This window comes from Labrus mixtus, chromosome 18 (genome assembly GCF_963584025.1).
Source record: "Labrus mixtus chromosome 18, fLabMix1.1, whole genome shotgun sequence".
In the NCBI taxonomy this organism is placed as follows: Eukaryota; Metazoa; Chordata; class Actinopteri; order Labriformes; family Labridae; genus Labrus; species Labrus mixtus.
This window is the reverse complement of record NC_083629.1, coordinates 25,919,570-25,932,069: the sequence shown is the minus strand read 5'-3', so window position 1 is coordinate 25,932,069 and position 12,500 is coordinate 25,919,570. Positions and strand designations below refer to the sequence as shown.

Below are 12,500 nucleotides of genomic sequence, written 5' to 3'. Positions count from 1 at the left end.
GGTCGATCCAGGGGTGTCACCACAGACTGTAAAAATTAGAGGAAGCCAGAGTGAGGTCACCCGTCTGTTCCTGCAGGGGGCGCTGGAGTCCCATCGATGGCGGTCTCCATGCTGGAAATGCTGTCTCAGTCTAACTTTCAGTCAACCTAACGACAGGCTGAGAGCTGGAGCTGAGGCGGGTTTTAAACCTCCTGACAAACCGTTACACCGCGCCCACCTGTCAATCAGGTCAGCTACACGCCTTATTGTGAATAACTCTTATCCTTCATCAAATCAAAACTGATGAGTCATCAAAACATTCACCCCCCGTACAGTGTGTGTCCATCGAGACATGAGCTAATCACACCTATTTGGTTTTTTGAACCAGGCTGTAAACATGTTAATCTCTGCTGTAAAAACAGGCTTTTTAGAATGGGTGTGTATGTGACTTCCTGTGCTTCTGCAGCCAGCCTCTAGTGGACACTCCAGGAACTGCAGGATGTTACACTTCAGCATCAGCTTCATGTTTCAACACTGGAGGTTGCTGCTTGGTCATGCGTCGTTCATTTTGTTCATCATGTTTTATGCAATACTTGTGTTTGTAGCATGTCCCTCCTGGATCCAAAATAAATTAATCTGAAAAACAGCCCCCCCCCCCCCCCCATACTAAATTTGCATTAATTCCTCCAAGGTTAGCTTATAGCTACCTTCAGCTTCATCTGATGGTCTCAGAGCATGGCCGTTACACCCAGGCCTTCACTCAACAGGTACATTTATACATCAGTGAAAACAGCATTGCATGACTAAATTAAAAGTGTTTATCAGTTATTTTCATAAATTCAGACTTTCACAGTGTATTGCAATAACGATAAAATCACGATCGATCCCCCACCTGACTTCTTTTGGTGTAAGACTCCCACCCTGTCAACATTTCTCTCATGTTTGACCACAAACACAGATCAGAGTTTATCAGCTGACTTCTTCTGAGTCAGCAGTTAGGTGTTCTTGATGTCAGCATTAAACCGATTTGACACAACAGACAAACATCAGCTACTCAGGTCGCTTCATGATTGCCGATATCATCCGATACAGATGTTACACAGCTGCATCGCTAATTTTGAACAAAGTTACAAAAGAGCTTCACAGGTTTAACAATAAGAGATTTATAAGCAGTGACACCCTGAGCTAATTTCAGCAGGCAGGTCGATCCTGAGAACCTCGGTCACCAGGCGGCCCCGGGTACGACGAGTAAACCTCCTCAGCTGATGGAGGAGGGTACCAGGTTCATTAGGGATCAGTAGTTGTTCGGTGTAAGAGGGGGTTGGTCGTGTAGAGCCTTTAAAGTCAGCTATAACGTCTTCACATCAATGTGGAATAATGAAATGAATGTCAGTGATATGCTTGGGTTGTTGTCACTACCAGGACTGGACTCTGGAGTGTTTTCTGAAGTCTAAGTGGTGAACATAATAAAGTCGTCTGTATCAACACAGCTCTGTCTTTAAAACCCAGAGGTGCTGTCATTCTGCAGCACACACAGTGAGAGATAAAGCATCGACGTAAAGAGAACTTTGGTCCCGCAGATCTCCAACTCACAGCTTCAGTCAAAAAACAAAAGGTAGAATTCTTATCATGGAGCAGTGCAGCAGCTGTTTCCTTCTTTAAATCCATCTCTTATCTGACCTTCAATAAGAAACTGGGACTTTATTAGCCTGCAGCTCAGTTTGTGTTGTAAGGAATGTTGTGTCGGCGTGCTCAGCCGTGTGTGTGTGTGTTTGTCATGTGAGACGGGTGACACAGATCTGTGTGACCAAGATAGAGAGAAATGTGACCAGTTAGCAGCTCTGGATGTTTCTGTGCCAGGTTTGATAAACTAGAAGAGCTGGATAAACACTGAAGCTTCAGAGTCCACCACATGGTGACCTGCGTGAGCATCGACTCTAGAGGGGGGGGGGCTCTCTACAATGTTTAGAATTTAGACTGCAGTACCCATTTTAACCACTAGGGGTCAGAGTTACATACTGCTCCTTTAAGTGTTATTTTGTATTTTTAAAGCAGGGATCACTACAGAGATGGACTGATTGGTTTACGTTTGCATCACTTTCTTCAAAGCCACCAGACTCCACACTGATTTGTTCTTTGCTGTTTTTCTCCCTGTGACCTCAGATGCTGCCACTGAGCTGCAGGTGTCCAATTCCAGGTTGGCTGAAGTGGAAGCTGCTTTCACCTCTCAGAAATCTGAGGTGAGACTTCAGGTTCACGCACCCTACACGTGTCTGTCTCTGTGAAATCTCTGTGATTCTGAAGTCTGCAGTGATTTACAGAAACACTGTCTCTGTGTGTGTGTGTGTGTGTGTGTGTGTGTGTGTGTCTCTGTGTGTGTGTGTGTGTGTGTGTGTGTGTGTGTGTGTGTGTGTGTGTGTGTCTCCCCTTCTGTGTCTTCTTTGCAGTACGACAGACTGAGGAAGCTTTATGCAGAGCTGGAGGAGAAGCTGGAGGCCTCAGAGATCCAGATTAAAGGACAGTCTGCAGAGTACCGATCCCTCCTGCAGCAGAAAGACGTGTGTGCTTTTTAAGTGCTTTTCTCATTAAAGTTGAAACTCCTGTGACTGAGAGATCACATCTTTTTTTAATCAGATAGATGCTGACTGGATTAAACCATGTGATGTGACTCTGTATCTAAAGCTCCCATGCTGTTGAGACAGGGTGTTAGTTTGAACGTGTCCTGATGTTTGTTTCTGTGTTCTCAGGTGGAGATCAGTCACCTGAAAGCTCGGCAGAGTGGACTCCAGGAAGAGGTCCAGACGCTGCAGCAGTCGGCTCAGTCCTCCTCGGGCGGTCCCGCGTTGCTTCCCGTCACCACGTCCGCCTCGTCCACCACCTCCTCGTCCGTCTCCTCGTTCCTGTCCCGGCCCTCGGGGTCCCATCAGGGCTTCCACAGTGACGAGATGGACCTCAGTGACGTCATCTGGTCGCAGCAGGAGATCAACAGGCTGTCCACTGAAGTCCTGCGTCTGGAGGCCGAGGTGGCTCACTGGAGGAGAATGTCTCAGGTATGATGATCTGCTGGAGAGGTCAAAGGAAAAGGTTGACATGTTGGTGAAGACTTGAATTCACCCGGGGGGTCGGGACTAAACATTGATACAGCACAAACATGGCTGTGTGATGTTGTCCAAAACAGACCAGGATAAAGTGACCTTCAGGGTTAAAGTTCCTGCTACGGGACGTGAAGTGTCGGAGTATTGCTCTTGATTGTGAGGTACTGATGTAAATGTCATTTTTCATTTTCAGGCATCAACAGCAGCAGGAAGTGGAAACGGCGATCAGAGCGACATTCACAAACTTCAGCGAACTATAAAGGTGATTTATTTTTTTTCTTTATTGTAAGAATGAAAAACATTTCATTGTAAAATCTAAATCTTAAAGTTGCTCCTTAAAAATGTAACACGCTGCAGACTTTCCTGTTTCCAGCCTCTCGTGTTCTGAGGAGCTTTAGAGTCTTTTAGCTCATCGTTTTGGTTTTACAGGCGACATTTTAAAGATTTCTTTCCCCACTTCTCTCGTCATTGTCAGTCAGTTCAGCTGTTTTCAGTCGAGTAGCTTCACTAACGTCCTGCCTGACCTGCACCACATGGCAAACAGTCTATTAACCTTTAAATTAACGGAGCGTTTAGCGGATGAGAAGTCACATACTTCTCTCAGGAGTCGACAGAAATCTATCTAAAAAGAGTGAAGACTGGGATTAATGACTAATGGATGCTGATTAGTGTGTTAACGTGGACTCAAGTCTCCAGGGTTGAAGTATCCTGTTTTTGTGTTTGTTCATGTAAACATCGTATCATGATTTCAGATGAATCCTTATCCTGATTTTAAGAAACCCGGCATTTCTTTGTTCTCAGATTTCAAAATTTCCACGGTTTGTGTTGTAAAGAATAAACATCACAGGCGCCTGCACAAATAAGACGCAGTAATCATAAAGCAGGATACGAGTATTTATCATGTTTCCAGGGAGGTGAAGAACCAGGTCTCTCTGTGTGCAGGTAAACACCAGATCCTGAATATGATCAGAAGTCTCATAACCGGGACACTCAAGTTCCATGTTAACAAACTCAATGTTGTTTTGTGTGTGAGACTCTAACCTTGATGTTACCTCTGATACGGAAAAGGATCTGCGAGAGGAGATGAGTCGAGAGGTGGATGAACACCAGCATGAACTGGCCGCTCTGCAGGACGCTCAGCGGCAGAAGCTGGCCGACATCACGCGGCGACACAGAGACGAGTTAGCCGAGTACGAGGAGCGGATCGAGGAGCTGGAGGAGCAGATTCAGAGCGGTAAGTGGTGTCAGCGTCTCCTTTATGCAAAGCTCCGTCTGTTTGCATCAGGTCGACTTTGACATTGAATTTGAATTTATTGATTTAAAAAGGCACAATGCAATTTAACATAATTTCAATACAAAGCAGGAAACTGATGAGCTGTATAAAGAGTATTAACATTTGACATTAACACCCTCCTCCATTCGTCTCCTGCAGGTGGAAGTCAACCCGCTTCCCCTTCAGACGCCTCCAAGCTGCCTGACCTGGAGAAGACCGTGGGCTCCCTGCAGGAGGCTGCAGACCGACGGGAGGAGCAGCTGGAGGAGCTGTCTGCACGGCTGGAGGAGGCGCAGAAGAAGCAGTCCTCGCTGCAGCTGGAGAAAGAAGAAGTCCAGGAGGAGAACGCCGGGCTGCTGCAGAACTACACGCGGCTGCAGGCGTCCGTCTCCGAGCTTCAGACCCGCGTGCAGGAGCAGGAGGGGAAGGCTCTGCAGAAAGCTCAGCTGGACAACGAGATCCAGGTGTTGAGGAAAAAACTCACAGGTAGAGTTTAGACTAATGATGATTCAGACTCTTTAAAAACTGTCAAAATGACACTTTTCTAAAGTTTATTCTTTTTTATTGTAGTAAACTTAAATCAATGCCAGATTCTTATCACGGCGTCTGCATGAAGCAACACGCTGATCTCCTTCATAGGAAACCTAATTAACTAACATTTCTTCTTTCCAGACACAGAAATAGAAATGGAGAGACTGAAAAGCCTGGCTGAGGTAATAGTTGAAATAAATCAGTAACCATGCATGATGTTTAATATATATTCACACACAAAGCAGATGAATGTCTTCAATAATGTCTTTTGTTAATCAGGCGGAACCAAAAGAAGAAGTTGAGCATGCAGACATCTTAGAACTGAACACCATCATCGGGACACTGAGACAAGAAAAAGAAGTTGTAGAACAAGAAAAGGTTTGTTTGTTTATCAGTCTGTAAGATACTGTGTGACGTTAATGATGATGCAGAAGAGATCCAACCTTTGCTGGAAAATAATAAAAGCTTTTATTGTTTTCTCAGCTTGATCTTCAACAAAGACTGAAACTGGCAGAGGAACAGTTATCAAGTGGTAAAGAAGAAGCGGAGTCTGGTGAATGGGAGTCGTTGGAGGATCTGAAGGCGGAGCTTCAGAGGAGAGAAAAAGCTCTGAGGAACACCGAGGAGGAACGAGACACCCTGATGTCCGAGCTGGAGGAACTAGACCAGCAAAACCAGGAAGCAACACAGGTCTGACTGACGACAGCTTACCGTCTTTATTATTTATGAAGAATCATAAACATGTTGGTCAGTGTAGAACGTGCTCTGCAAAGGGAAGCTAAAGATCATCAACTGTTGAAAGTGAAAACAGAAAAGTTCACATCAGATAGTTTGCACACACACTCCCTCATATCCTGCTCAAATAAACACACATGCACAGAACACATGAATATGTAAACTCTCCTACTTGCACATGCATCATGATGTTCTCTTATCGAATAAATCTTTTTACTCTCTTTTCTGTTAACTCAATCTTTCTATATTTTTCCTACTTTTCTTTTTCCTGTTTTGTTTTCCTCTTTCTTCATCTCTCACTTCTTTGCTCTCCCTCTACTTTCTTTTCTTCTTCTTTCTTCTAAAATTCATTTTTCTACTTCATCATGTTCCACTTCTTCCTCTTCTTCAGCTCTTCCTCCATCTCCTATGTCTTGTATTTATAATAATCTTTTATTTCTCATAGTTATAAACCATTCTAAGGCCTATGTTGCTTTAATTACAGAATTTAAACTCCATGACACATATATAAAAAGAAACCCATCATAACAAACAATAACAGAGTAAAGTGAAATAGTTTGCTGACTTTAACTTTTGGATTTAAATGTCTTTGTTTGCAGCACATGATCTCTGTGAAGGAGCAGCTCAGCGGACAGCTGAAGGAGGCCGAGGCAGAAATGACGAGGCTGACTGCTGAGCTCAGCAAGACCAAAGACCTGAAGAAAGAACTGGAGCAAGAGCTGGAGACCCAAAAGGAGAAAATTAGCCAGAGTGCTTTCACCCTGAACGACCTTCACATGAGCAAACAGCAGCTGGAAGGGACAGTGAAGGAGCTGAGAGACAAACTGGGACTGGCACAGGAGAAGAGCAAGGAGGCAAGAAGAGAAACGACAGCGCTGAAGAAGACGCTGCAGGAGAGAGAGGAGCAACTGTGTGCTGCTAGAACAAAGTTAGATCAGGCAGGGGAGAGGGGAACTGAGGCACAGGGAGACACAGAGAAGCTAGCAGGGAAGGAGAGGGAGTTCTCAGAGCTGAGGAGAGAGTTGGATGAGTTGAGGCGCTCTCAGGAGAAGGTGTTGAGTGAGGACTACGAGTTAAAGATGGAGAACAGAAAGTTGATAACCGAGAGCGAGGAAGCAAACAGGCACATGAAAGAAAGCCAGACGTCTCTGAATCGATCGGTACGGGAGAAGGACACTCGTATCGAAGCTCTGAAGCTGGAGAAAAACCAACTCGAGGGGGAGTTGAGGCAGGCTGAGAGCACGCTGACAGAGCAGGCCAAGCAGTACCAGCAGACCATCGAGGAGTTGACCCGCGCCCGCTCCATGGACGCTTCAGCTCTGCAGACGGAGCACGAGAGGGCCATCAAACTGAACCAGGAGAAAGACATGGAGATCTCTCAGCTGAAAAGGGACATCGAGCAGTTAGCGTCCGACCACAGAGACACCAACGAGATGCTTTCGATCACGGTCGCGGGGCAGAAGCAGCTGACGGATTTACTGCAGGAGAAGGACGTCTTCTTGGATACGTTGAAACAAAACGCCTCCGATTTGCAGGCGGAGATGGAGAACAGTATTTCAGTTGCGACAAAGGAGGCGGATACTCTCAGACAGGCGCTGGAGGAGAAGGATAAACAGCTGGGAGGCATGAAGGAGGAGAACAGTCACTTAAAGGAAGAGATCGATCGACTGAGGGATCAGCAGAGCAGACCTCTGCCTCTGTCCGAGCCCAGGACTTTAGACATCATCACCGAGCTGGAGACAGAGATCACACAGCTCAAATCCTCCAGAAACAGACAGGAGGAGGAGGTCCAGACTCTGAGGAGAACCTTAGAGGAGCATCAGGCCTCTCTCCTCCTGTCACAGCACTCCCTCCAGGCTCAGCAGAGCGAGCTCGAGCAGGCACACGCTCGCCACCAGCAGACCACGCTCAACTACGACAGGCTCATCCACGCCCGAGAGGACGAGATATCCCGCCTCCAGCTGACTGTGGATCAGCTCAGCGAAAGCCGAGGGCGAGCCGACTCCCCTCCCGTGCGGGGGGACGTCATCCTGCAGGAGGAGAAAACACAGACTCTCAATCAGGACAACGGCAACGAGAAACACGACCTGTCCAAGGTGGAAATCGAGAAGCTGGTGAGAGGCATCAAAGAGAAAGAGACTGAGATCAGTCAGCTGAACGAGAAGAACCTCTCCCTGACCCGACAGCTCGATCAGCTGCTGGTGTCTCGGGATGAAGTGGGCAAACTGTCCCAGGTGATCCTGCAGAAGGATCTGGAGATCCAGGCGCTTCATGCCAGAGTGACATTAGGTGGAGTTGGAGGACACGCCCAGGATATCATGTATTTACAGCAGCAGATACAGGCCTACGCTGTGGAGAGAGAGCAGGTGTTAGCAGTACTCAACGAGAAGACCAGAGAGAACAGCCAGCTGCGCTCAGACTACCACCGCCTCATGGACATCATGGCCGGGAAGGAGGCGGCTCTGCTGAAGCTCCAGCAGGAGAACCAACGCCTCTCCAACATGAGCGACCCCTCAGGAAGCCAGGAGATGTTCAAGGAGACCATCCAGAACCTGTCCCGCATCATCCGGGAGAAGGACATAGAGATCGATGCTCTGACGCAGAAGTGCCAGACCCTGGTGACCGTCCTGCAGGCGTCGGGGGGAGGAGACTCTGGAGGCGTCAGCAGCAACCAGTTCGAGGAGCTGCTGCAGGAGAGGGACACGCTGAAGCAGCAGGTGAAGAAGATGGAGGAGTGGAAGCAGCAGGTGATCACCACCGTCAAGAACATGCAGCACGAGTCGGCTCAGCTGCAGGAGGAGCTGATCAAGCTGCAGGGTCAGGTCTCTGAAGACAGCGACTGCAGCTCCAAGCTGACGGTGGACTACAGCCGCTTGATCCAGAGCTACGAGCAGAAAGAGAGGAGGCTGGGGAGTCTGAGTCAGGAGCTCGCTCATGTGCAGCAGACCATCACAAAGCTCAGCTCCACCAAGGACGTCCTGCTGGGTAAACTTGACAGCGTGGTGCAGACTCCTGAAGTCATAGCTGCTCATTCAAGTGGACCTCTTCTCACAGCTGAAGCTCCGAGCCAGCAGACCTCTGCAGCAGAAGTGAATATTGAGAAACTGCAGGAAGAACTCGCCCGATTGCAAGCTCAATTAGCTGAGAGGGAAAATACCATCCGGACTATCCAAGAGAACAACCACCGGCTCTCCAACTCAGCGAATGCCTCAGAGATCGAGCAGAGGAGTCAAGCTGAGGGAGCCCGGCAGGTCAAAGAGAGGCTGGAAGCCCTTCAGAGGTCTGTGAGGGAGAAAGACCTGCTCATCAAAAGCAAAGGAGACCAGCTGAGTCAGGTCAGCGAGGCGCTGCGCAACCGAGAGAACGACAACGAGGTCCTGAAGCAGGCCGTCACAAACCTGAAAGAGCGCGCTCTGATTCTGGAGATGGACGTGAAGAAGCTGAAGGAGGAGAACGAGCTGGTGGCCGCGCGCTCTCGAGAGAAAGAGTCCGAGTTCAGAGCGCTGCAGGAGACCAACATGCAGGTTTCTCTGCTGCTCAGAGAGAAAGAGTTTGAACTGAGCGCCGTGAGCGAGAAGGCCGCCACTGTGGAGAAGATGCTCCAGGACAGAGAGCAGGTGAGTCTGATGCTCAAATTCAAAATACCAACATTTTCATTATTAGTCGTTTGTTTAATTCCGTTACTTCCTGGTTAAATAAATTAATCTTTTCCTTGTTTGTAAAGAAGCGCTCTCTTTAGTCCTTTATGTGTTTTACACTCTGATCGTTTTGTCGTTCAGGGAAAGTCCGGCGAGCTGAATCAGCTCCTGAATAAACTGAAGTCCATGCAGGACAAAGCCGTGGCCTTCCAGCAGGAGAGGGATCAGGTGATGATGGCGCTGAAGCAGAAACAAATGGAGACGACGGCAGTTCAAGCCGAGGTAGGAGGACAGAAAATACTCACTGCACGTTAAAGGAGCAATACGTAACTGTGACACGTTTACAACCAACAAAAACACAAGACATGGAGTCCATTACAAAGACAAAAGAGATCAATTAAAACTCGTACAGTTGGAAACAAACAGCTAGAAATCCAAATCCTAAACTCTGCAAGAGAGGGAAGAACTCTGAGCTTTAGAGTTAGCTGGAGGGCGCTTCATTAGTTTATGGCATCAAAAGAAAATGCAGATTTACCGAGTCAGAGAGAGCTCGAGGGACTTTAAGAACGAGCGGACCAGAGGAATGAGTCATGTAGGTCTGTGATGTCGGGGGCGGAGTTTCTGATAAGGGACTTGAAAATATTTAATTTGTGGGTTAGGGGTTAGGGTGTGTCTTCAAGAGAAGGCCGACCGACCTTCTCATTCAGGTCCCAGTGATGAGTGCAGAATCTAACACCAGTTATACATCTGAGTGACAGACGGCATGCAGAGGCTTTAGAGGTGAAGCTGCAGCATGTCTCTTATCACAATCAACCAACAACATTCTTTTTATTTTCCTCCTAGCTTCAGCACGTGAGAGATAAAGAACAGCGTCTCAACCTGGAGCTGGAGAGGTTGCGTAATCACCTGTTAGAGATCGAGGAGTCGTACACGAGGGAGGCGGTCTCTTCAGAGGACCGGGAGACGGAGCTGCGGAGGAGGGTGGCCATGCTGGACGAGAAGCTGGCAACTTCTTCAAGTGCTGTGGAGAACGCCAGGTTAGTGGAAACAAGACGTCACAGTGGATCAGTGACAAAGAAATATGCAGAACAAGAAGAACCCTAAAATACCTGAACTGAACTATTCAATCTATAAAATATAAAGAAGTCTCTGCGGTTTGATTTAGTGAATGTGTTCTGAACGATCGTCTGTCTGCAGCCAACAGGCCAGCATGCAGGTTGAGTCTCTGCAGGAGCAGCTGAGCGGAGCGGTGAAGCAGAGAGACGACGCTCTCGCACATCTCCGGACCTCACAGGAGCAGGTCAACCAGTACGCAGTGTCGCTCTCCAACCTGCAGATGGTGCTAGAGCAGTTTCAACAAGGCAAGTCAGCTCCTTCAACATGAACACTGTGGATTCTCTGAGATCACATCTCTTGGTGTGAGCGATGCGGCAGACTGTAACTACTCTGTTTGTTTTTTTCTTCTCTCGTCCCGTCAGAGGAGAAAGCCATGTACTCTTCAGAGCTTGAGAGGCTCAAGAGGGACAAAGAGGAGTGGAGAAGAAAAGCTGAGAGGCTGGAAGACCAGGCATCTGCACTCCAGGTGAACCAACGATCATCAACTGATCAAAGAGTCCAAACTGTACACACAAGACGCTTTCCACTGAAGCAGCAGTTACCACAAAATCCAGTATACACGTCTCAGTGGTAGATACTTCAGAGGCAGCGTCTCATAGTCCTCAACTGTCATGTTGTGTGCAGCTGTGGGTCTCTTTCAGTACCATCTGTGTCCACCAGGTGGAGTTTGTAATCCTGCTAGCTTCAAGCCGTTTCAAGCCGTGATATTTACGTCCCTGTGATGTTTCAACTTTAATCTGAATGTTGCCGACACGTAATGTGTGGACGTACTGACCCCCCCCCCCCCCCCCCCCGCCCTCTGTACCCCCCCTATCTTCCTCCAACACCTTCAAAACTTTTACAAAGATTTAAAGAGACCAGATCCCCCAGACACAGATCACCAACCTGAAACTCCTTCTCCCAGTTTCCACAGACTCACTTTGGGGACAGGTTGCAAGAATCAGTTTGTGCTGAAACAGCCTCTTGCAAAACACAATACGAGGAAATAATTTACTGTCATGTCGTGTGCAGCGGGTGATCGTGGCGGCTGCACTTTCAGTCATGACGTTTCATGTCTCAGTGTTTTAAACTGCTGTATTCGTTGCACCTGTGTGAAGAACGCAGCTCATTTATTATAAAGAAAAATAGATGATAACAGTTGGTTTTGTGCAGGGAGTTGTGCTCTACATGATCACAGTGTTCTCTCTTTCCTTCAGATAAACCTGGACGAAGCGAACGCTGCTCTGGACTCGGCGTCCCGTCTCACCGATCAGCTGGATCTGAAGGAGGAGCAAATGGAGGAGCTGAATAAACAAGGTGAGCTGCAGCTGCTTGTTCCTGCATTCATCCTTTAATAAAGACCTTTAATGGACTGATTCAAAGTCCCTCCATCAGCTTTTATCTGGCAGTGAAATGAAGCTATCCTCATGTGGCGGCCATAAGTTAACCCTTTACCCGCCTTACATGCACACGCTGTATGCACGCTCAAGTTTGTTTTCTTTATGTTGCACATGTTCTTATCAGTGTCTCGATAACGGAGCAGAGACTGACCCCCCCCCCCCATGTCCCGTCTGTACGGCTCTCGTGTTATTTTTTGTTTGTTATTTTTTGTTTTCACACTCGGCAGATTTCACTTTTATATCGCTCTCAGACGCGACGTGGACGTTACATCATGGTTATGAGTCCAGACCTGATAGGAGGCTTTACATTATGTTTGCTTTATGATTCAGTCAACACAGCGGCTCTATTTAAAGGAGACGGGCTGTGAGAAAGTTCAACAGGCTCAGCAGTGAAAGGACAACGCTGGTATGTCGGGGACGAGTCGGTCCAGATCGAGACTGTTTGAGACAAAGTTCAAGATGAAGAGCCTGAAATGAAATAAATAAAGTGCAATCTTTGAATAAATTCTGGAATAACTTTTAGCATCTGTGTTAAAATAAAATCCTTCTGCTGCAGAAAAATTATATATTTATTCATGATTAAAAAAAACACAACTTGGGAGAAGTTGAGTTACCGCCCTACGAACTCTTAATTTACATGTTTTAACCCAGTTTCTCTCTCTCTCTCCCCCCTCTCTCTCTCTCTACTCTCTCCCCCCTCTCTCTCTCTCCCCCCTCTCTCTCTCTCTCTCTCCCCCCTCTCTCTCTCTCTCCT

General features: G+C 47.5%; 1 protein-coding gene across 1 annotated transcript in view; it reads left to right on the top strand.

Annotated features, from left to right (window-relative positions):
- Positions 1 to 12,500, top strand: part of trip11 (thyroid hormone receptor interactor 11) — a 23,973-nt gene that overhangs the window by 3,378 nt on the left and 8,095 nt on the right. The window contains exons 2-16 of the mRNA XM_061063623.1: positions 2,143 to 2,219; positions 2,427 to 2,537; positions 2,727 to 3,029; positions 3,268 to 3,336; positions 4,143 to 4,308; positions 4,507 to 4,833; positions 5,020 to 5,060; positions 5,158 to 5,256; positions 5,362 to 5,568; positions 6,213 to 9,230; positions 9,393 to 9,533; positions 10,095 to 10,288; positions 10,449 to 10,612; positions 10,730 to 10,833; positions 11,564 to 11,680. Of these exons, the coding sequence (XP_060919606.1) occupies positions 2,143 to 2,219; positions 2,427 to 2,537; positions 2,727 to 3,029; positions 3,268 to 3,336; positions 4,143 to 4,308; positions 4,507 to 4,833; positions 5,020 to 5,060; positions 5,158 to 5,256; positions 5,362 to 5,568; positions 6,213 to 9,230; positions 9,393 to 9,533; positions 10,095 to 10,288; positions 10,449 to 10,612; positions 10,730 to 10,833; positions 11,564 to 11,680 (5,138 nt within the window). The remainder of the gene's footprint in view (positions 1 to 2,142; positions 2,220 to 2,426; positions 2,538 to 2,726; positions 3,030 to 3,267; positions 3,337 to 4,142; positions 4,309 to 4,506; positions 4,834 to 5,019; positions 5,061 to 5,157; positions 5,257 to 5,361; positions 5,569 to 6,212; positions 9,231 to 9,392; positions 9,534 to 10,094; positions 10,289 to 10,448; positions 10,613 to 10,729; positions 10,834 to 11,563; positions 11,681 to 12,500) is intronic.